The 26,014-nt window shown below is 35.4% G+C and overlaps 1 protein-coding gene across 1 annotated transcript in view; it reads left to right on the top strand.

Moving 5' to 3' along the window:
- Positions 1-26,014, top strand: part of LOC145677143 (laminin subunit alpha-1-like) — a gene marked incomplete at its 3' end in the record, with an annotated part of 56,308 nt that overhangs the window by 19,781 nt on the left and 10,513 nt on the right. Inside the window, exons 5-9 of the mRNA XM_081747788.1 lie at positions 7,748-7,888; positions 8,840-9,103; positions 19,565-19,806; positions 23,474-23,690; positions 25,257-25,474. Of these exons, the coding sequence (XP_081603914.1) occupies positions 7,748-7,888; positions 8,840-9,103; positions 19,565-19,806; positions 23,474-23,690; positions 25,257-25,474 (1,082 nt within the window). The remainder of the gene's footprint in view (positions 1-7,747; positions 7,889-8,839; positions 9,104-19,564; positions 19,807-23,473; positions 23,691-25,256; positions 25,475-26,014) is intronic.

Raw genomic sequence — 26,014 nt, 5'->3', positions numbered from 1 at the left:
CTGCTATGTAAGTCCGCATAACAAATGTGTATTGTTGGTTGCATAGAGGTAAGCGTTTGTAAAAACAACCAGATACGTACCTAAATTTTGACTCCCTCTCCACTAGCAATCCTCCTGGAGCTGAAAATCGAAAAAAAATGGCTTCGTACGCGAGTAGATCTGATGAAGATCTATCTTTATGCAAAAATAGATGGCTCTGGACAAAAACCTTATGACAAACACACAGACATACATTATTTTATTTATTAGTATAGATATTAAACTCAGGATGGTCCTTATTCTAATCTGAACACGCCTCCAATATTTAAACTTCTTAAAGTTCAATTCTAGATGACGTTACTATGATGATAAAATATAAACTTATGCGTTATTAGAGCCAGTTACGATTTTAAAAAAATCAATTCATTATAAGGGACATTCACAGCATAAGAGAATTAAGTCCAGTTATCAAAGTTATCAGAAAAAGAGACATAAAATCATAAAATTTGTACAGTATGTTTAAGTACATGGAAAAGTGATTTTTTTCCACATTATTTATAATATTTGGACATGAATCTTTTAAACTCTGAGAGGAGCTTTAGTTGGAGGTGTTAAAGATGAAATATATTCAAAATGCCCAAAATTGAACTTGATTCCATGATCCCGTGTAGCATAATCGCTAACGCTCCTGTCTTTGGTGGTAGCTGTCTCGGGTTCGATTCCTGGTAGGGACACTCGGTCGAGAAAATCTAAAAACGATTTCAGGCTAGCTGTCCTGAGTGAGATTATACTGTTTTTTTTTTTCATTCACACCAGGCAATTGCCCGGATGGTACCTAACACTTAATGCGGGATCCCATGCCGCTTCCTTCCTTCCCTTTCCTCGGATAATGTGATCGCCGAAGGACATTATCCTTCATACGTGACGGACTAATATGGCCCTAGATGCTAAAAGACTCAGAAATCTAATTCCTAGTCCTAATCCTAGTGGCTAGTGCGTAGGGTTTTGGCCCACGAAGTCTCCGGTTCGATTCCTAATGGGAGAGCATCAAACTACTACAGTGATTCAGACTCCACTTTAAAGTAGATCTCGCTCTATGTAGCTTCATTGCTAACAAAGAACGTAAATACAAATCAATCAATTAATTCTTTATGATTTTTTTTTTTTTTTACAAATTCAAAAGAAGTGTCTGTTCAATAGTTCTAATTATATAATTCTAAAACAAAACAGAATAAATATTGGTCCATTTTCTTCCAGTAGTGACGCGTGTCATAGGTTGGCAACCCCAGTATTAGGCTAAAGGAGACGAGAAAGTAAAAAGTTTTCAGTTATTCAGACACTTTGGTTAAAATATGTAATAATAAAATAATAAATTACACAAACCCTGTCTTTACTATATTATAAAATTTTGATAATAACTTGAATCCTTGATAGACATTACTGCTCTAAACCTGTATAGTTTAACGTGGAAGGTGTTAAACGAGAACGAAAGTCATTAAGGAATATAAATGTAATACATCAGCTCAGGGGATGAAAGAGCCTTTTTGCCTTTAACACTTAATGCGGGTACAAATGACCATTTTGTGAAGCACAGTAGACAGGGACGGGGAAGCAAAGCGTCCGTAAAAGAACTTTAGCTAATGATGGATAAAGAACATTTTCTTTTGTCATTAGCGATTCTTCTCACGTCTAATTCTATTTTTTTTTTTTTTCCTAAAGAGGCTGCAGGTCATCAGCCAGAAGTGTGAAGGACGGAGATAAGTATGTCTGTGCGTCTCTCTCTCTCTCTCTCTCGCACCACAAGATTAATATAATTTCCGTGTTTCGGTTTGGTGTGTACGTTTCGTTGAGTGGGTAGCTGTTATCTATTATTAAACAGGATTACACTGAGGCATGCACTTAAGTCTTCATAAATACATTGTTGACTTGATATTTCTAATAATAGGAGAAGTAATGTACTATATAGTAAAGAAGTCAATACTGACAGGATTTTAAAAAAAGTACATTGGGATTAGACAATATATACATAGTGATACAAATACACAATAGGACAATACGGAATACAAGAGAACAGGAAAAGTAGTCTAGGTTTTTTACACGATAAATGGGTTCATAATGAATTCCACAAGATAACTGCGTCTCTGTGGTTGTACCACCTTTTTATTTGGTTTGACTATGATTAAATCATTGTAGAAAGGTGACCTCTTATGCATTATACAAAAAGTAGATTACTTATATTAGTAGTCTCCTTTCATTGTATTATGTAGTCGTGTAGAGCAGTGTGACAATCTGCTGGTCAGAACAAAAAAAGAACTAAACTTGGGGACCATTTTCCATCATTCTCTCCCCCATCATGAGGCGATGGTTCGCTTGATGTGCGTAAAGTCATGTATATTCTGATTGTTCTATTCTATGTATCTTGCTTCTTGTTCCATGTGTCCAGCTTAATTAGGGTATAAGCTACGAATGTGTGAAAGTGATTCTATGAAATCCACATTTTTTTCTGATACTTGGCTCGTTACGAACATCTTAGCCTTGCAAAATAGGTTTGGTAATCAAAGGGTGAACACATTTTCACAGTTAAAACTCAAATCTCGTTTCAGTCGAAATACATCGTGACAAAATGATTTTAATAAATTAAATCGTTTTTGTGAGGAAGACCAGATTTTATTCACTATGAAAGTATACATATAATATGTATCCCATATTAAGGTTTAAGTCGTTGCTCAATATCATATCGGTGTCTTAGAGGGACGGTAAACTTTAAAGAAAAAATGAAAAGAAAAGAAAATTTTCGTGTACCAATAGCATCAACTTCTGGACTTCCGTGCCTAAAATTAGCTTTTTAATTTCAATAACCAAGAAATACCAAGTGAAATATGTCGTTATAGGTATAAACCAATAAACAATGAAACAAAACATCTTTGCTTTATAAGTTACACTGTAGAAAATATGGTTTAATATTCCGGAACTGTTACTTTTCACCAGGGTGGAAAAATCATGATCTTTTTAAAAAAAATCATTTTTGTTGATTTTTTTATTTAAATCGATTGTTTTATTTAAATCGATTTTTTGATTTAAATCAAATCTTTCTCCTCGTATAGTACAAGTCGCAAACTGATGGAAAAACATTAAGAATTAGTATTAAATGTTAATTATGCCATTTAAGTTAAAGTATTGGGGTTCAATTTTGAATTAATCCCCAATCTTAACCTATTTCAATCTCAAACAATGTTTCTTATGCATAAAGGAACAAGTACAACAACGTTTATTAACATGATACTTTTGTTCACAAAAGTTACCGATATTTAACAGTGGCATATTTTTAAAATACTTAGAACTAGCCTGTGACACGAAATACATATAAAATACGTAAATTTTGTCTATAGTTATAAAATCTAAAATAATAATAATAAGTTTCGGGGAGGAGATCGAACCCCTCTAAATACGCCCCTATCATCTGGAAAGAAACAAACAGACACAGAACAGAACTTTCGTCCTAAATGTCGATGGTGATTTCCCCGGTGGAATAGATAACGATTTTAAAATCTTATGTTACGAAGAGAAGAAAGCAGGATTCTCCCGGTACCCGTCCAAAACGGGATTTTCCCTAATCACCCTCTGCATGAAACACTCGTTATCATACTGTGCTGTACATACATTTGAGTCTCATTGTATTATGATTATTGTCTTCCATAATCGAAATAATACAGAAACGGGATTTTCTTTTTTTCACTTTAATATATCGGAATTTGATTTAAATCAACGATTTTTATTTTAAAAAATCAAGTGATTTAAATCTTGAATTAAATCATGATTTAAATCAGACTGATTTAAATCAATCCACCCTGGGTTTCACTGTCATATATTTTACTATTTCCATCAAATAAAGTGACAATAGTTGCGTACAAATTTAAAATATTGACTTAGAATATGTACTGACAAGTTGTCAGTGACGATTGACAATACCGAATCATTAAATTTTACAGTATTTTTTAGAAATGTAGAATGTAATAAGGAAAATGCATCAGAGGTCATAGTTTGAAACATTTGTAATCATTACAGATATTTCAATGCATGGCCATCCGTCTGATAGAAATCTCTTGACCCATAAATTCGTGACTTTACACAAATCAACATGTCACTTAGAGTCAAAAGAAAGGATCAATTTAAATGAAATTTTCTACAACATAAAGTAGATAATGGTGATGAGTTTAACGCCACTTTCCAAGTTATGTGAGACGTGGACTCACAGCTTAACCTGGGATCCGAACAACATGAGCTCTCACAGAGAATCGAACTAAAGTCTAGAACCTCAAAGGCGCATATGATTACTATATAAACAGAGGAAGCTCGAGAGAGAATTGTGTTCTTTAACAATGGGAATAAAGCAACTTCTGATTGCTGTATTTACATTCAAATAATATATGCAAAGTTATGCATCTTTTGAACCGCCTGATAGATCTTGATGAAATCCTGCGTAATGTTCAAGACCAGTAGTGGTGAGATTAATCTATTCTAATATATAAAATAACATGTGTGTGTGTGTGTGTGATCAGGTTTTCGCATAGAAATGAGTGACCTAGAACTACCAATTTTGTACACAGATAGATATTCAATAGATCTAATCGTGTAGGAGGCCATTCTTTAGATTTTCGACTTTAGAGATAATTGGGGATCAAAACCAAGACAAAAGAAAAAAGAACACTTCACACAAAATGTTCCAGGATGTTATACTGTTCATGTCAACTCCAGGGCCTTGTTGGTTGCAATATTTAGTAGAGTGCAATCTAGACTTTAGCATAGAAGGAAGTCGCCTAGTGTAATACAATTCCCGTTGAGAGGGGAAAAGGGTTAGTGGGGGGTCATCTGTAAAGATAATCTCAAACAACTAATATTAGTTCCAAATCTATAGTTTTCGGGGTCGCTAAACTTACTGGTGACAGTCTCGATGAAATTTTAGTCTTAATTCAGTTGGATCGCACTTTTTTGTCACTTGTTGGAATGATACATTGAGCACTGCGGGAATGGTTTCTCGGACATTTCTTTAAGCGCACTCCCCTTCATTTTTTTAAAACCCAGTTCTGAATTCAGGGAAACACGGCAACGACAAGCACTTACTGCTAGTTTAAAGTAACATATTAATAAGCAAAGGGTCAATAGAGCTCAATAGCGCTCACGTATATGCAACCTTTTATGCGCGTACGGTTGTCAGTGTTGTATAACTTTTAGGGGTAAAATATTTAACGAGATGATTTGCACTGCAGTGTGCGATTTCGAACAAAGTACGGAGAGTAGCACACAAGGTTAGGACGCCGAGGATACATGAGCAGGTACTTTTGCAGTCATTGTAGTGGCGTTATTTGGGGCTTTAGGGGGGAAAATTGTCACCTGCGTTTGGGATACATATTTATTTTATCAGTATTATAATTATGTAGTAGTGAAAAACATGAAATTTTACTTATATCTGGAAGTCTTTTCCCTCTCCGGAAGCACAATCTGAAATGACCTGTTGAATCATTGTCGTATACATACCTTGAGAAATGTACCACTGTTTATTGAGATTTTCACTTAAAGCTCTTCGCTAAGCTCACTCCCCACTTTTTTTTTTTTAAAGCTTCGTCAATAATGTAAAGACACTGAAGAACATCAAGAATTTAGAAAGTAAATCAGCAGGGGTGCCCACAAGGGGGGTTATGACGCAAACTGCGTCATTGAAATATTTGGGGGGTTAAAAATCTATATAAATATGTTTGAGAGGGGGGTAAAAATTAATCGAAAAGATTTTTTTTTTTCATGGAAGAATACCTATGGATGAACAATTGCGGGGGGTGCGTCATGGACATAAGGGGGGTGGGCACCACTGAAATCAGAGAGTATAAGTTAAATGCACTAATTACATTAACCAATACTTGTTTACAATACATTTCTTATAAATCTGGGCGCGCAATTTATGACGTCATAATTGCTGCGTACCACGAAATGTATTGTAAACAAGTATTGGTTAATGTAATAGTATTTAGCAGATACTCTCTGGCTCACTTTCTAAATTCTTGATGTTCTTCAGTGTCTTTACATTATTCACGAAGCTTCAAAAAAAAAAGTGCGGGGTGAGTTTAGCGAAGAGCCTTAAGTGACAATCTCAGCAAATAATGATACATTTCTCAAAGTATTTATATGACAATGATTCAGCAGCTCATTTCAGATTTTGCTTCGCGAGGCTGAAAGGACTTTACAAAAAGGCTTGAAAACAGCTTATCAGGTTATTTAATAGTATTTTGTAGGTATATTTACCTTACTTTCAACAGTTTAAGTATTGTTTACTGTCTGTAATTTACACACACACATACACAAAAAAAAATCAAGGAAATGAGGTGTGAAGAGCATTGTGCGTTATATTAGGATATACACTTAAAATATCTTAGGGTAAAACGTTGGAATGTGAATACTGTGGGTAGTACTTCTCGTATGAATGATTACATAGTAGTGTGGCTTACATTAGCAGAAGAACAATTCAATTAGGGTATTAACATTGATGCAATTATTGAAACTATTGTTAGAATTTAAAAATTCCTATTTAAATTATTGGAATTAATTAATATTTGGAATAATCAAGAGTTCTAACACATTTCTTCGAGTTGTTCTCAGTTGTAACAATAATTTCGATAGTTTCGTTAGTGTCAACGAAATAAACACGAATTGGAATGCTGTAAAACTATTTCAGTGATTACGATTTAGAGTAGCTACTTTTTTTTGATAAGATATGGAAGATCATCATAAATTAATCATCCCTTCGTCAGAAAGAAATCCACATTACAAAATTCGTGAAATGGTTTCGTTAGTCGATATATAGCTTTCGTTCCAAAGTCGAAGTAGTTTAGTTTTACAATACGAAATGCATGAATTGTAAAATTAGGCCTAACTGGTAGTGGAAGTGCAGAAAATAGGGATGGTATGTACGAGGGGTGTCCAATAAGTTATCTACCTGGACATGAACGGAGGGATGGAGCATAATGACGCGTGACACGCATTCCAAGGCCACTGTGGGAGCCTCACTGTGCAATTTGAGATCAGTCGGAGCAATGCAGTAGCTGTGAGCAGAGTGTTTGTGATATGGCATCCAGCGAGTGTTTGACGGCCCGGAAGGTTCAGGTTGCCATTGCTGACTGTGGTTTCAAAGTCATCCTCTCTACAGTCCGAACATGGCCCCTAGCGACTATTTCCTCTTCCGACCTGAAGAAACACCTGCGGAGACACCTGTTTTCCGTCGGACAACGAGATCGAATGGGCTGCTTCCCAGTGGTTTGGCCATAACAAAGACTATTTTTTCTCTGAGTTTTCTTCGCTGGCCACAAAGTGGGAACGGTGCATAGACCTCCATGGGGACTACATCGAAAAACAGTGATAACAGGTGAGCCTATCTGCATTCCTTCCCATCTAGGTATATAATTTATTGGATACCCTCGTATTATTGGTATTTTTGCGCCTCATAACATTAATTAAAATGATTTTCAATTTTGTACAATAATTTCCAATTCCATACTTTAAAAAAAATGAAATGCTGATACCAAATACCGTCGCTTTTATTCTCTCAAGAAAAAAAAAAGAACGAAAGAAAGAAAGAAAGAAAGAAAAGAAAATGAAATGCTGATACCAAATACCGTCGCTTTTATTCTCTCTCACTTCAACTGTTGGGCCTAACTAGTGGGTAATGTTGTAGAATGTGTTGTTATTGTTTGTTTTTTATTGGTTTTTAATTTCATTTTAGACTCATGTTGAAGGAATCCATTGTGATAAATGCAAAAGAGGTTATTTTGGATTAGATGCTGATAATCCTGATGGCTGCACCAAATGCTTTTGCTCCGGAGTCACTGACGAATGCGAAGAAGCTAATTTGGGCTTAAGCAATGTAAGTAGTTTTCAGAAGCTTTAAGTTATTCATTAGCTTTTAACAATTTAAAGGTTCCTACATTGAAAATTTTGTAAACATTGTTCCTCAATGTTTTGATTTTGCCTTAAAACTAATGCATGGAAGATGTTCTTTTCTATTGCATATGTTCAACTTTAAACAGTAATTGTATTTTGAATTTCGGCATTTGTGGTGACGATTTCAGGATATTTTTTCTGGAAGAGGAAAAATAAAACAGTATGGGTTGATAAGAAATATATAAGTAAGAAGCATAAGGTTATGAAAAAGGATTGAAATATGTTTCAGAGAAGTTCTGAAGTCCTTGCAGGGGAATGTTGTCTCTTAAGCTCATTTCTAACATATCAACACTGGGCACATTCTAAGATTTTAAAATTTATAGTATTTAGTGATTAGCTGTGCTAATTAATAATAATAATAGAATAAAGAGCTGAAAATTAAAATTAACGATTTTCAAGAAAGTTCACGACGAAATAAACAATAGATTGATAAGGGGATATATTACTATTGCCTTACTCAGTATATGAATTACTAGAGTTATAGGGAATTGTTTTGTATTTGGGAATAGTGCATTATCTCTCTTCACTCAATAATAATAATAATAATAATAATAATAATAATAATAATAATAATAATAATAATAATAATAATAATAATATAATAAAAAAGACGAAGATAGGCCTACAACTACTGTTCAGAGTTTCTTGATGGTCAGTTTAGGACTGTATTTAATTCTTAGCAGGCATTTGGGTCATACTCAGAGTGACGAACTTTGAAAATTAAGACTTCAATTGAGTACAAAAATAAAAATATAATTAAATAACAATTGCTCCTTTTTCATGAAATTGTTAATTACCATATGTTGCTGCTACTCATAATTACCAAAAAAATCTCGTATATAAATAACCTATATTTTCATTTGTAACTTTTCAGGTGACTTCATTGAGCGACTGGTACGTGGTGGATCTTCAGGTCCAGTATACTGTTGCTCCATTTTTCGAGAGGCACGTTGGTCGATTGTTAATAGCAAATGACGATATGAACAATTATGAAAGTTACTATTGGATGGCTCCTAAGTCATACACTGGTAGCAGACTCCTGAGCTATGGCCAAAATATTAGTTTCAACGTTGCCTGGGTCACTGCGAGAGGGGATACCGGTGGGAAACCTACAAGAGGTCCTGATGTCATTCTTGTGGTAAGTACAAAAATTTAATTCCTATAGGATGTTCCAACTATCTGTTGCATTACCCATTGGATATAGTGTTTTACTTTCGACATATACATATATCTGAAGTTTTACGGTATGTTCGTTGGCCATTGCGGTACATTAAGAGGGAATAGGTGTAAGAGTGGACACAGCTAGTATCAGCTAGTATAGATTACGAGCTTAGATTCAACATGAATTATTATCACTTTTTATTTATAACTCTGAAAAATTTCTTTAAGAAATCACAATAGGATAATGTAAACTACGGAAATGTTGCCGCAGCTGTACTGACAGAAGCTTTATGACGCTTGTGATGTAAGATGTTAGTAATTGAAGACATCAACGAATACTTAATATTGCCCGCAAAAGCTACTAAAACTGAATGTTACAAATCAAACATTATATATTATTCTTTCTATCTTCTTTTAATTATATTTTCTCATTCCTATAAGCTGGTACTTATTACTGCAGTTAGTTATCCTCCCTAACATCTTCCTTGGTCTTCACAAATAACTTATTCATACTACTCGTCCACACTTGTTCTTACCTCACAACCATAAATAACTTTTTCCTACTTTGTGCCAACATTCGTCCCTGCGTGGATCATATCTACCGTCAATAACCTTCAAATAATTCTGAGCACACAGCTCCAATTCAACACAAAGCTCCAATTCAACACAAAGCTCCAACTAAGCACACAACTCCTTCTGAGCACACCGTTTACTTTTTGATTATTACGAGACATAGTCGTAAAGTTTCAGATATCACATATGAAAAAATCAAGCTGCAACAATGAAACTTTGAGATGGTTTCAGTTCTTGTATTCAGCCTTCAATGTTGATGGGTGACTTGACGGATACCTTAATTATAGAAGTCTTCAGTTTGGCTATTGAGAAAACGTTCCATCTCGAAAACCACCTCGTCGTTATTTCCAAAATGCCTGCCATCCAATGTTTTTTCATCCGCGGAAAGATAAAGTCACCGGTTGCTATGTCTGAAGAATACGAAGGATGAGACAAAATTTGATAGCTCAAATAAGCAGCATGTGTGACTGTCCTGTGCAGAATGAGCTGGGGCGTTGTCGTGGAGCAAAAAGACTCTCTTGGACAGCTTGCCTCGAAGTTTCGTTTTGATAGCCTCCTATAACCTGTATGCTCCTGTGATTATTTGCCTTTTAGAGCATAATCTGTTAGCACCACATTAATAGCGTAATCTGTTCATGTCACTCCCAGTAAACACTCAGTATTACTCTGTCTGACGATGGTTGAATCTTCACCTTTTTCGGCGGTAGTGAATCTACATGTTTCCACTTTGGGGTCATAGTGATACACCCAGCACTCGTCCATGGAAATTAGTGTTTAAAGAAGTCATCTTGATTGACCTAATATAGCTGCAACATTATAGTCGGGTCAAGACTTCGCTTAGGAACTATTATGTGCCCTATTCAAATATCGAAGTGTCACAATCCTGCGCTACTTCCGCAACAATTTTTATACAGGTAGTTGATGAGTACTTTAAAGTATATGCCCGTAGCCAAACCCCCTCTATAAAAATTGTTACGGAAGTACCACAGGATTGTGAAACTTCGATATTTGGATAGGGCACATACTAGTTCCTAAGTGAAGTCTTGACCCGACTATGGTAAGTGTCATAGTTTTTGAGCTATAAAGCTTTAAACTTCATTTTTTCATGTTTTCGGCAGCCTATAACTCCGAAAGGAAGCATTTGTGCACCCACGTTGATCTATACTTTTTTGTCTTTCTTGGTGTCAGGAATCACCTTCCAAACGTTGTCGGTGTTATTTTGAAACACCCTGTATATATAATGAAGTGTGTTTATGAAACATGTTAGATCGTAGCTCCTAATCCATACTAACTGTATCTACTCCTGATCCCTGTTAACAGTAACCCTGTAGAGACAATTTATGTACATTTGCAGTAGACAATTTGGAAATATTTGTTGTTAAGTGACTTTTACATTCTGATTGAATGAACGTCTTTCTTTCACTGATTCACAGCGGTCGAAGTGAGACGGTATGCGGTGGTATGCCATACCGTCTCTGGTTTTTCAGTGATGGAGGCATACCGCCTCTGGTTTTTCAGTGATCAAGACATACCATCACAGGAGAGTAAATGCTAAATACCTTTATTAAATCCATTTTTATACCGTAATTGACGAATAGCTTTGCACGTAAAAAGAGTTTTTTTTTTCTAATGTAGAAATAATTTCTAAGCTGACAACACCGACATCTTTTCCCTACCTTTTGTTTCTTAAAATGAGGTGTCTTGAAAGCAGTTCATCTAGTTTATATTTCGATGTGCCATATTGAATTGTTTCTTTCGTATGTATATGTGTGTGTCTTTTCGTCTTTTCATATAAATGTCGTGTTTTGAGCATAAGCGAATTTAGAGGTTGTCTGTTGTGGTAGCGATTCTTCCGGGGGTTTGGAATACCCCTCAGTCGAGTAAGGGGTCCTGGAGCTTCCCCGCAGGAAATTGTTAATACAAAAACTCGATTTTTGAGCATTTTTATGTATAATTCCCTATAATACAACATAAGGGGATAGAAAGTTGTTAGCGAGGGATCAAAGTCTCTCCATGCCCCTTCCCCCGTAACTAAACAAAAGCTCTCCAATGGCTTTCAGTCATTATGTAAATAGGAATGCAATCTTTTGGGCATTATACCCTCACTGTATTTCAACATTTACATAGCCGGTATGTGGAGTTAAAATTATAATAAAACATACCGCCTTTGCTTTTTTTTTGCACTTCGAACACTGCTGATTTATATATATTTATTTGTTTTACTTCTTTACTCAACTAGTTACCCAATGTCAATTTTTAACAAACTGAAGGAATACATTTTTAAAAAATAATACCTAAACATCAAATTCCTAATAATTACATAATTTAAATCTATGTGAATTGTTTGGACATTATAAAGTAAGCACAATATCAGAAGAAATGAGGAAATAATATCGTAAACTGGACAACTGCAGGGAATACGAACAAATGAGACGAGGTCATCCAAAGATCAGATAGGCACAGAAAATAAAATCTCGGGAAGAAAATGAAAAATGAGATGAAAATTCTAGTTTTATGTTCGACCGTTGTTCGCTATAGCAAGAGTTGTTAACCTTTTCCACCGTTCTACCATCAAAGCATATGAATTATTAATACCACCATAAGTCGTACGTACCACCAGCAGCGGCTCCTGTACCTCCAGTGGTACACATACCACAAATTGAGGAAACCCTGTGTTATAGGCTGTAGGAGACGGATGATTAATGAAATTGAATGATCATGAAAGAATTGATGAATTGAAAATATTGGAGGAAACAGAAGAAAATTGAGAAGACCCGCAGGGACGGTGTTGTCCACCATAAACTCTCATGCTCTGAAATGAAAGCACCCCTAGCGCTCTACCACTTAACTACCGTTCTGATGACAGAACGAAAACATGATTAGAAGCAGGCATGTAGCCAGGATTTTGTAAAGGGAGGGAGGGGGGGTCCGTGACAGTGACATGAAATACTGTGGTTATCACACCAGGGGCTCAATCAATTTAAACTATTTTACTGGCAACATATATTGGTTTGTTAGGACAATAAAATGAGTATATGGTAGTAAGTATTTTAATAACACACTATAAAGAAATCTGGAATAAATGAATAAAAACAAGTATTGGAAAAGATTTTATAATATTTACGTTCCTTCCATTGTTCATTCAAATATAACAATTTTCCTTTAATTATGTTGAATCAACTGTTAACAGAACTTACGTCAACTACTGTCTGTTCCAAATGACAGGTTAAAGGAGCAGTAGAAAACTGTTTCTGAAATAACATATTTGATACTGCAGAGAAACGATGACAAAAAATTATGATAAAAAATGTCCACACTGTTACAGAACGACACTACGCTTTCGAAAGCTTGAAATTTCCCTGACTTGTAGCAGAAATTCTTAGAATTCCGTAACTTCTCTAGAAATTTCAAATTTCCTGACTTTTCCAGGATATGCCGCTCATCCACCACCATTTATTGCAAGTAATACAAATCTCCTCGTAAGAAAGAATAACCACAAACTTGCTGGAGCTTTTTATTTTTAACGCTTATTCTTGTTTTTCTCGTTTCTTTTAGTTTCATCCTTCTTTATTTATTTATTTATTTTTTTTTTCGTTTCTAGTTTCGAAGGCTACGTGCCTATTAGAAATATCGTGAAGGAGATTTTAGAATTTACAAGCAGTCAAATAATGATCTTCATACTTGCCTTTACATTTTGAGGTCTCTAGTTCAAGCTCCAGTGAGCATCTAGTCTCAGTTTGTACACATGTCATAAACATAGAATTTAAAAAATTAGTAAGCATATAATTGGAAATGAAATAGAATCTTATAAGTTTTACGTTCCACATTTATACTGGTTAGGCTAAATGAGACGGTAAAGCTTCCAACGACAAACTTGTTTAACATTTAAGATTACGTAGACCAATACTAAGACTCACAATAAATTCAGTTTGATTCTGGGTAGGACCCTACTCCCATTACTTTACGTGACGCAATGTTGGTATCCAGTTTAAAGGTAACTAGTAGTAACTTTTACTTTTAGTAGCTGAAAACAATAGTAATGACTTTTTATCCTAGAGTTCTTACAAGAATTTAATAGTTTGTTAATTGGAGTCATAAACTAGATAAATTTAAGATACCTTAGGTTACAAATTAATCAAACAATAAGGACCAGATATTCAACTTGAACATTTTCGTTCATCGACCTCTGAAAACGACAGCTTTATTTAAAAAAAAAAAAAAAAATGCGTAAATTGTTACTAGGCTTTGGCCGTAGAGAGTCACTTCATTTCTTTTTTCTTATTCTCAAAATATATTCCACTTTGTAACATATTGTATGATGTGCGTTATATAAACAAGAATTTTCACGTAAATAAGTCGTAGAATCGTGTCAAAAGATTTATACCCAGAAATATGGAGAAAAGAAAATAATAATAATGTGAAATATGATATGAACGTGGACTTTGACAATAATCCACCCTACTACAGGTATCCAGCACATACTGTATGTTTGAATGTAAGCTCTGTTTTCCCTACCTTTTATTATGGTAATGCGTCTCTGTACCTCTCTGAAGAAGGTCCGTTGAAATGCTTGCAGCTGTTAACGTGGACAATCACAAAGCGTGACATGATTTCCTCAAGTTTCACGATTTCTCTCTTGTCCTTGGGATTTTTAAAGGGTTAATTTTTATAACACGGCATGATAAATTCATAAAATTTTCATTGGTAGACTGATACAATTCCTATGGAGAAGTTTGTTTATTTTGGCTTGCCCCATGTTCGTTTAATATTTGTAAGTATTCCACAGATTGACATGAAAGTCAATCACATGCCTGGAACAGTGGCGGCTGGTGACAATTTATTAGGTAGTGACAGAACTATATTATTATTATTATTATTATTATTATTATTATTATTATTATTATTATTATTATTATTATTATTAGAACATATATAGAATTTCAATTTAATTATAATCGATTGTGCTTACATTATCAGTAATCAGGTAGGTACTGGTTCTCTTGCTCCTTTCCCTGAAGTTCTATTCTTCTTCATGCCAGTCAGTTATATATTGAAGTGAATTCAGAAATCAAATTTGGGGAATAAATTTTGAGATGCTCTTATTTAACAAAGTTTGTTATTTATCTTGTTGATAAAAAAGACATACACACTGATATTAAATAAAACACGAGTACACTGTTTAAAAAGAAACACTTCACTTGCACTGTTTATTCTCTTCGAACTTTCAACTGAACACGTTTGGTTGACTAGTTAAGATGCACGATATTGAAACTCCATGCGACGATTTTTCTTGCTGGAAAAGACGTCGATAATTTTGTTTGTTAAAATTATCTATCTCATTAGCGAATGTCTTTTCACTTAACAACATGCCTAACGCAGTTAATCTTTCCTCTTTCATGGTATTTGTTAGGAAAGTTTTTATTCTGTTCAACATCGAGAAACATCTCTCTGCTTCTGCTGTTGACATTGGCATAGTTATCAATAACTTTAAGAGTTTAACTGTTTCTTGAAACATGTCGCACAATTCATCGTCTATAATGAACATTAAGAATGACACCGCGCCAGACACCGTTCTCAGTTCGCGTCTCGAGTAGCACACTTGAAGTTCGCTTTTTAATTTCTTTTCCTCCAAGAAGGGATATTTTTTAACCATCTCACTGAGATAATTATCGGGGAACTCCTTTTTGTAATTGTCAAATTCTTCTACAGCAAATAATCTCGTAGCTACAAGGTGCTCAGTGAAGTGAAATCTAGATTTGATCTCCACTAGGATTGCATCACAAACTTCTAATGCTTGTCTTTTTTTTTTTTTTTTTTTTTTTTTTTGTCGTTATAGAACGCCTCACTTTGCCATATTTTTGCACATGGTCCGTCTCTTGCAGTTTCTAATTCGGTTTCTACTTCCTGAATAATGTTGTCAATTTGTTCTCTGACTGACTGCATACCAAGTTGAAAATTATGCAGATGTTCTCGAACCTTGACAGGATCAGTACATTTCTTCTGTAGTTGGCTGAAAATAGTTTCTACGTGTGGCATAATCTTGTGGAAAAAAGTCAACCAAAATACGAAATTTTCTTCATTTAATAATAGCTTGTACGCGGAAGATTGAGTTAAGGTGATTTGTAATGTTATATCTTCACAGTTTTCTATTGCTAACATAACATCAATTAGATCTTTCCGATACTCGTAAACTGTATTTACTCCACGAGAGTGAAAATTCCACCTGGTGTGAGAAACCCGCGGCAACCCCCAAGCAGTGTATATGAGATCGTGAAATATCGGCTGCTTTCGGATTCTGCGTGACAAGCTTTCGTTGTCACGAGCTAGAAGCAATGGAAAGCCTTTCCCATACACAGCTGATAGGGCGCGTATATGGTGATACCACTATGCCAAGCAGTGACTGTCACCGAAGCAGAGTTGCCACCGCCAGGTCTTTCGCGCTAGGTCTTGCGACTAAATAGATACGGCAGCGGGCAGAAAAAGGGAAGAAATTCAGAAGCAGTTATGATATTTAACTCGCTTTCTTTTAATATTCTGAATCTTCTACCTCTCAAGGCAGTGACATGTCACGGCGTCACTGCCTCAGAGGCCGCCACTGCTGGAAAATGATTTTTAACTTATATGTTGAATTTAGCCGTCTCCTGCTTGAACGCGTGATTACATTTAATGCTTCCACTTGCCAAAGACATGTTAGAAGTGACTTGAGCGAAGTCTTCCGTACTTCTAACTTTTAGATTGTTCATGCTTTAACATTTTTCAATGTTCCCAAAATTAAAAAAGAATGTGTATAATGTGTTGGCCCAAACCACCTTCCTGAAAACTGCTGGTCCAAATTCAATCGGACGTTTTCTGAAAGTTCAAACTTCTTTTTTGTTATTGGTTAATTCATTTGGAATTTATCCTTCTTCTGTTTTTTGAGCACTGAGACTATATGAGTCACGGATCTGAAGCACATATGCTCCTACCGGGAGTCGAAACTGAGTACGCTAGCCATACAGCCGCGAAACTTTTACGAACTAAGTTTATACATCGCTTTCCGGGAATATAATTTGACTTTTAACTGATTCTGTATATAGTTGTCACAAGTTATATAGAGGCAAAAATGATTTCAGTGAAGGTGAATATTTTTATTCATATAACTTAGAATATGCGATTAGGAAAATTCAAGAGAGAAACAGAGGGCTAATAATGAATCAGTGGTCTGAACCATATACTGGTATGTATTAACCACGTGTATTCAACACAGATGATATCAGATCAGTGCAAGTAATTGCAATTTTCATAATAGAATGCAAAAAATTGTTTTAGTATTTAACTACGCATCGCAGAGACGTTATTATATTAAAACACGGAGAGGAGGAGGGTAGTTCTAAATTCGTACGTTTTTCTATCGAATTCACTGTAAAGGCTAACAAAAATGTATAGGTATAATAGTCTGAGATGTGTTGCGAATGACGACGATTTGGTTAATACGAATTTTGAGGGATTTTCTTTCATGCATAACAGAACAGGTTTGATTCTGTATGAATCAAACGGAGAAGAAATAAATTGCATCCCAACAATTTACAGAGGACTTACAGACCAAAGAAATAATGGGTCAGGGCCGAAATATTTACGCATCATCGGAAACAGGACTCACACGCACTAAAAACAGAAGTTGTAATATGCCATCTATTCGTTTTAGTTACGAAATCAAGTTTGCCTGCACTAGACCTAAATTGTGGAGAAATATGTCGAAAGGAATTAGTGAATTTAGTTTTGAATTTGCTGTCCATGGTGCTTCGACTACTGACTGACTATCACACGAGTTAGTTTGTTCCTGTGAATCCGAAGTTTAATCTTTTCGAACTGTATTTAATAGATTGATTGGGAATTCAGTTTACACTGTATCCTCTGCTTTCAATGCGTATATAGGGGGTACAGTGGCTCTGGTGCATGGAGTACCAGACTCGATCTCCAACCAAGTAAATTTATGGTGGACAACATGGTTTTCGTGGGTTTTCTCGGGGTACTCCCGTTTTCTCCTAAATTTTCATTCCACTAATTCTGCCCTCATCATTCACTTGTCTTAATCATCCGTCTTCCTTAAATCCTTAAAGGGCTTAATCGTTGGGTGTTAATATGAAAGGTTAAATTTAATTTCATTTGTGTATTGACAGACCAATTTGTTGTGAATCCAAGGATACATTAACCTGAAAAATCGAAACGTGAAGTCGTGCCATATGATTAATTAAGTGCATGAAAGCTTAATTCGATTATCTTTGTGTACAACGGCTGACTAATATGTTAAAAAGCAAATGTGTGTTCATTATGCAATCTCTGTAGCCTTCTGTCATAACTTGCGCCTTGTCCTGATTTGTTCCAAAGTATCAGCTGTCAGCTTTTTAAATTTTGACGGGACAGGCTTTTGAAAGCCCAGGAAGGCTCAACTTTTGAATGTAAAATCTGAGGCTAAGCCCACTCTGAATCCGCCATTAAATTATTAATTTTTTTTTTTTTTTTTTTTTTTTTTTTTTTTTTTTTTTACTGTTCTCAAGAAAACCCAGTTTCCAGCGCTGGTCTCTCTTTGTCGAGGGGAATTTTTAAAAGAAATTCTTAGATAAGCTCCGATAAATATTGTAATATATTTTCAAATTTACAACTCGAAATTGTCAGTTCTTTGTGGACCACGGTCCGTGGAGACCTTTAACTCACAAATCAGCAAAAGATAAGAAAATAATTCTAGACAGAAAAGACAAACAAACGAAACTGTTCTTGGTTACTTAAGGAAAAATCATTAGGAAGTACACCGAGAAAAAAAGAACTTATATAGCGTACGTAAAAACGTAGGTTACATGTATAAATCCTGTAGTTTTTGGACTTAACATACAGAAGACGTATAACTGAAAAAGTATATTTTATAGTACTTTCCGTAAAAGTGTTCCGAATAAACGTACTTTCCGTACGAACGAAAGAACTGTATATAGGAGGTTAGGATCTCACATACAGATGGGCATATGTGACATATAGCTGATGTATGTAACATAGGCATATATATGTAATATACGGAAGACTGTTAGATGTCATACATCCTGCAACGGCATGATGTAACATATAAGGGGGAAAGTATGTAGCATATAGATAACGTATGCTTCGTACAGATTTCCCGTAGTAAACATAAGAATTGCGTATATTTGTTCAATGTATCGCTGTCCGAGTAACGGATTTTTCTCAGTGTAAAATTTTGTAATATTTAAATTCAGAATTTAACAATTTCGTAGGCTAGTGTTCTAGATCTACTGGCATATATTGGAATTGCACTTTTAATTCGTACGAGAGCAAGGTTTGCTCCCTGCCTTTTCCACTTTCTTCTTTTCTTTCTCTTAGTAGAATTGAAATGAAATAAAACCTTTAGTTTTACGTCCCACGATTATGCCAGTTAGGCTAAAGGAGACGGTGATGATGAGAAATGAATGATATGGTGGAATGAAGAAGTGGGAGGAAACGGGAGAACCCCGAGAAAAAACCTACGAGCACGGTGTTTGTCCACCACAAAGTTCACATGGTGCGAGCTGGGATCGAACCAGGGACCCCAAGCACCGGAGGTGAACGCTCTACCACTCAGCTACCACACCCCCTCTTTTAGTAGAAGTTAGAACGTGAATCCTGAAAGAAGTAAAGTGTTATTACGTCAACTTGACACCAATTTCAGGTGTGGACAGAGAGATTGTAGTGTGGAAAACAACGAGAAACTATTACACTAATTTTCCCTGTCTGCAGAAATGATAGAAAACTATAGACAATGATGATATATTTGACTTATAAATAATGTGCGTGTCTTTGTTTTTCATGAGTTACGTTCTTTTCTTTGCTGTTTTCTTTTCAGGGTGGCGGAATGAAGATTGGTTATGGCGACAAGAGTTATAAAGGAGATAATGTCACCATTATTGTTCCACTCAGAGAACATGGATGGTATCATATTCCGGATACTGTGAGGGATATTGTCCGTCAACGAAGAACTGAATATCGAGGTGATCCTGTCTCAAGGACTCAACTTATGAGAGTGCTCAGCGACTTACAACACCTTCTCCTCAGAGCCAAGTTCCACACAGATCAAGTCGAAGGCGGGTAAGTTATCGAAGTAAACTAATAATGAAATGATATTTAAAAATAAGTGCATATGAGAAAAGTGAGAAATTTACTTCCCATGATTATGGCCTTTAGGCTAAAGGAGACGATGAGAAATGAATGATGATGGTGCGATGATAGTGTAAGGACAATATATTACACCGATATTTTTAAGCAGGATTCGAACTCGCGACAAACAGGTCTTGCGATTGTCCACCTTATCATAGGCGCCGACTTGAAGAAAATATTGGGGGGGGGGAGGAACGATGAACAAATATATAATCATATTCAGCTGTTTTCTATCAACTGCTTGATGAAGGTCCCCCTTTCCTCCCTCAGATCTCCGCCCGCTACTCCGCTGCGAAATTCACGACCTAAGTCAGATTCCCTTAAAGGCATTACAACAAATTCAAGTTCAAAATTTGAGAACTTCACTGCAACTTTGCGCGCTATATTGATCTTTACTTCTCATATCAGTGCTGCCAGACTGTTGGTTGAAGCCTCAGTGCTCTATTTAAAGCATCGTTTTGAAAACGGCATTTTCTATAGAATAAAAAGGCTGTTCCTAATATTGAATTAAAGCCGCGACAAAGTTTACGATAGAAATCATTGCTGCTCTTTGCTAATTCTTCCTCGACTGGATTATATTGGAGGAGCGAGGACCCCATTTTTAAATATTGGGGGGAAAAGTGCCTTGCCCTCCCAAAGTCGGCTCCTATGCACCTTATGATTTAGATCGCTCCACCATCTAGCCAGCAACCGCTGCATACAACAGTTCTCATATGCCTCGCATTTGTTGACTGTGATGTTTTCGCGTTACAATCCACAGATGAAGTAATTACGTATCTAATCGCAAATTTTCTTCCGTTTCCTACATTGTAATTCCACCAATTCTTTAATAATAGTAGATTTTCCTTAATCATTTATCTTCTTTAGCCTACAGGGGCTAACTAAGGTTATTTTCACTTTTCCTTGTCTGTCGCACACTGCACATTTTGAATCGGGAACAAAATGCATTTACTTTGCGGAGATATCAAGCTCTATGATCCAACGCATAATAATAATAATAATAATAATAATAATAATAATAATAATAATAATAATAATAATAATAATAATATGTAGTAAAGTTAAAATCATATTATCATTGGGTAATTGTCAATTAATGGTAATAGAAGTTTGTCAATTATGTACTTTCTAAGTCTTTTGTAAATATTTATTATTTCAGTTGAAGGAATCGTAAGAAAAGAAAAGAAAAAATGTTGATTGTTTTTAAGCGTATTTTGGCTTTAGATCTAGATGAATGTCCGGATGTTGTATTGGAAACCCTGATTATTGTTGGAAATAAACGTGCGTGAAAAATTTATTACAGAATTGCAAACAAAAGGGACAAGTTGAATTCGTAACTGTATGTGGATTAAGTATTTATTTGCCTTTGGGTATTATAGGTTCTCTAATTAATTTCCTGAATGGGAATCTGATGTAGTGTTTGTAATTTAATGTTATGGTGTTTGGATTTTGAATGGTGATTATTTCGCATCCCCTGTTATTCCTAAAGAACAATAACAATACAATGATAGCGAGACTGCTATTCAGTAGAAGACAAACATGCCATTACGTAAAATACCGTAAAACTATATTCATTACAGTAAATTATTTTCAAAATAGATATGAGAAACATTATGCTGGTAGGAGGGAAGATAAACGGGCCCTCGGATTTTAGATTCAAAATTGATCACAACGTCTTCCTTAGGTCCCAAATAGTGTTTCCTAAAAATTTCAGACCGCGGAAACTTCAAAAAGGAGCCCAAAATTAGTATAGAATTTACCAGATATGGGCAGGGAAGATAAACGGGCCCTCGGATTTTCGGTTCAAAATTAATTACAACGTGCTCCTTCGGTCCTAAATAGTATTTCCTGAAAATTTCAGACCGCGGAAACTTCAAGAAAGTGCCCCAAATTAGTATAGAATTTACCATACATGGGCAGGGTAGATAAACGGACCCTCGGATTTTCGGTTCAAAACAGATCACAATGTCTTCCTTAGGTCTCAAGTGGGGTTTCCGCGGTCTGAATTAACTGCAAACACAATTTGGGACTTCAAGAACATATTGCGATCAAATTTGAACCCAAAATCTGCGAGCCCTTTTATCTAACCTGTCTATGCGAGGTTATAGAGGGTACATTATATACTGATTTTGGGTAACTTTTGAAATTTCCGCGCTCTAAAATTTTCTGGAAATACTATTTGGGACCTAAAGATAATATTGTCATTAACGTTGAACCGAAAATCCGAGGGGCCGTTTATCTACCCTGCCCATACATCGTAAATTCTATCGTAATTTTGGGCACCTTTTTGAAGTTTCAGGAGTGAAATTTTCAGGAAACACTATTTGAGTCCTAAGGAATACGTTGTGATCAATTTTGAACCGAACATCTGAGGCCCGTTTATCTACCTTGCCTCTATAAGGTACTTTTCATGGCAATTTTGGGCACTTTTTGAAGTTTCTGCGGTCTGAAATTTTCAGGAAACACTATTTGGGACCAAAGGAAGACGTTGTGATCAATTTTGAACCGAAAATCCAAGGGCCCGTTTATCTTCCCTTCTACCCATTATGCTATTTTTGTTCTATAAAGTACACATCTCTCTGCTGTTCTGTTGTTATTCTGTACTACAGAAATTCCCTGTGTCTTTTCCTCAAGAACTGAGAAAGTGCTTTCGTAAATAGTAGTCCATTGGCAACTAACTGCCTATGCCAAGACTTAAATTCTTACATAGTCACATACGTCTTGACTATCCACAGTCTATGCAAATAGTTCTTTTCATCTCTAAACGTCATGCCCTGATTAACGCGGTTATTATTGCCAAGAAAAATTCCTCAACAATTAAATCCGTATTAACAATGCATGTGAAATAGGTTATCATTGCCAAGGATATTTCAAGTTAGTAAATTTATATATGAGGTAAAAAAAAGTCTTAAACGTAAAAAAATGAAAGATTATTTAAAAAACAAGATTATTCTTTAATATAAGGAGTACGTAAAAAAAATTCACGTTCTTAAGGCAAAGGTGGGTAGTTACTAGTGATAAGGAACAGTTGCTGCGCCGTCAGAAAAGCGGAGCGCTCGCTACTTGGAGAGTGGAGACTAACTAAATGTAATTTTAGTTGCATGTGACGTAGATTATATCTCGCAGCAGCGTTAATTCGAATTTGGAGTGCAATAATTTAATTTTTGTGTCAAATTACAAATCGCCATATTGCTTTCTCTTTACACCAGTTTTTTTCAATTATTTTATAATGATTTGCATGATCAATCATTTTACTATATGTGTTATTGGATTTTGAAACTTGTTAGTTTTCAAATTTCCTTCATCCACCACCATTTGTATTAGTACAGGAAAATAGGTGAACACCCTTTATACTCTTTTATCAATAACTTTGGAGCGAATGTGCCCCTTTTGGTTTAGGTTAAAGAAATATTCATCTGTATAGGACAGAAAAAAAAATCAATTGGTAATTTCACTCTGAAGTTGTTAACAAGACTAAGTATAACATATACCCCTTTTTCTCTTGGCTGTACCAACTATCGATCGCCTTCTGCAGTGTAGCATTTTCTGGCTTACGAGTATTTAAAAATGTTTTTGATAAGCTTTATTATTGTTTTAGGTTGCTTGCACCAACCCTTCAAGAAGGAAAAGAAGGTTATCCTGGGAGAGCTCGAAGTTTGGAAAGATGTATCTGCCCTGAAGGCTATTCAGGTCTTTCGTGTGAAAAATGTGAGTTTGGCTACCGACGATTGGATAACATAATTTATCAAGGGCAGTGCGTGCGATGTGATTGCCATGGACATGCGAATTGTGATGTCTTCACTGGAGAATGTAACGTGAGTTACTTTTTGTGTGATTAAATTATCTGCACTTGTTTGCTTTCCTTGATTTATAACCATGATAATAAAACTTATTTCTTTCCTACAGTCTTGTTAGAAATTGCCAAAATCACGTACTGTATAATACAGGGAAGGGCGGAAGACACTAAAAAGATATTTGAAATTAATTATTTATCTACAAAACTATAAAGTTATTACAAGTTGTATCATAATATTAAGTTGGCCCGTTACCTAAATCAAGTGTTCAAAATGTCCACCATTATTTTCAATAAATCAATTACATTTTTTTTTTTTAGAACAGAGAAACATTTTATTTCACTAATGTTGTTAGCTATAATTCGGAAATAATGCGCTCTTTTAAGTGTTCTAGATCTGTAATGTTTTCGGTTCAGTATCCAAGTCATGGATTGATTGTTGAGATGGACACAGAGTGTTCACAAAACATTGCACGAATAACTCGTCCATATCTTGGCAAATAGGACCATGTAAGCAGCACCACTTTTGAACTACAAACACACATCCATCCTATGATAACTTTTTATTTATTCGGAACTTAATTACGAATGTAACAATGAGTAATTCACGAAGCACACTATTAACATATTGTTCAAGCTAATCAATTCCTGCTGCTCTAGTCAATTGGAAACTCAAAAACTGCTAATGTAAAGCAACTTTATGGCAAATACTGCCAATTTAAGGGAGGATTCGACTTCCAAGATAGCGATAAAAAAAAAAGTCTGATTGGAAACATTTTAGGTGATCAAACACTTTTAGTTCGAAACAGTTTTGATCTATGTTTCTTATCTCCGTTTTTGTTTACTATAATTAACGGAAGCGAAGAGAAATTGGGTAAGTATACAACTTGAACACTCTTCCGAAATTCCGTTTTGTTTTCTTTTATGTCTGGTACGCTAATGAAGAACATTTCAAACCTTCAATATCTTATAGTTTGCAGAGTTTCCGTTGAGAACCATTAAGTAATACAGGATTAACGTTAGCAAACGGCTTAGGTGCAGAAGTGCAAGTTGAAGGGTAATAATATAATGATGACAACCGGTGAAGTCTCTCCCTCCCCCTTCCCCCAGCTCCAAATATAATCTGAAATAACTCCACTCCTTCAAAACAGGAACAAAAGTGCAAAGTACAGTGGGAATTGATCTCCGAATTCAAGGAGTGGTTGCATCCTGTACACAAAGACATAACTAGAGCATATTATTTGTGTGTAGTAGTACTAGACCTTGACCTTATTTGAAACAGAAGCCATAAAAACTAAGTACGAAAGTTTAAATCAGCGCATATAGATGAGATATTTCACGAATAATTTTTAGCGACTTTTCTCTGAAAATTATAGAGTTTTCATCTCTCACTTAGCGACATTTGTGTCAGCGTTTTGGCAACAATGTTTATGGCTGATTTGGTACTGCTGTAACATTTGAATTATCTCATTTTTGAATAGTTTTTGTTAATTGAATTCAACTTATTGAAAAAGAGACAAAAAGTATATGGACGAAGTCATTAAAATATATCATCGTTGTACGATGTACAGTATTGTTTCTGTTTTAGGTATGCGAGCACAATACAACAGGTGAGAAATGTGACAGATGTAGTGATGGATTTTATGGAAACGCTATGAGAGGAACGCCAAATGACTGTCAGCCATGTTACTGTCCCCTGCTTCATCCGGAAAACAACTTCAGTCCCCTGTGTGAAGAGAGCAGCGATGGAGAAAATTACGTGTGTACTAGATGTCCTGTTGGGTATAGTGGCGACCACTGTGAAAGGTGATTATATTTTACTTCATTCTAATAAACTTGTAACTTTTCGTACGACATGTTTTAATTACATTGCTAACAAATTGGATTAGTGTGGATCTGAGATTTCGGATGGTTTACTGCCTCTAGTATAAACTACACACATAGATTACGAGCTATTAATCAAGAATAGTATGTTTAATTTTAGGTTCTATTCATCAGGAAATAAACTTGAAATAATACAGACCAATGATAAATGTGCTTATTACTTGAGTGCTTGAGTCTCTGAGATCAATACTGAAGTTTTGACTTATCAGACCCGCAACCAGCCATAGAGATTGGGGGGCATGAATAACATAGGGGGATAAATCATTAAAAATGCTCTTACAAATATCTAAATTTGATTTTTGTATTAATAATAGCATTTTGTATTAAGGTCTGGAGGGGCAATGAAAAGATTAGGGGGGCAGGCCCCCTAGCCCATTCTAGTTGCAGGCCTGAATCTTATGGCTGTGCTCATTAATGCATTGCGTGTGTTCTGCATTCAAAAATATGTTATTCATATACTGT

This window comes from Thermobia domestica, unplaced genomic scaffold (assembly GCF_964235325.1).
Source record: "Thermobia domestica unplaced genomic scaffold, izTheDome1.hap1.1 HAP1_SCAFFOLD_656, whole genome shotgun sequence".
Taxonomy (NCBI): domain Eukaryota; kingdom Metazoa; phylum Arthropoda; class Insecta; order Zygentoma; family Lepismatidae; genus Thermobia; species Thermobia domestica.
This window is presented reverse-complemented; position numbering and strand designations above follow the sequence as displayed.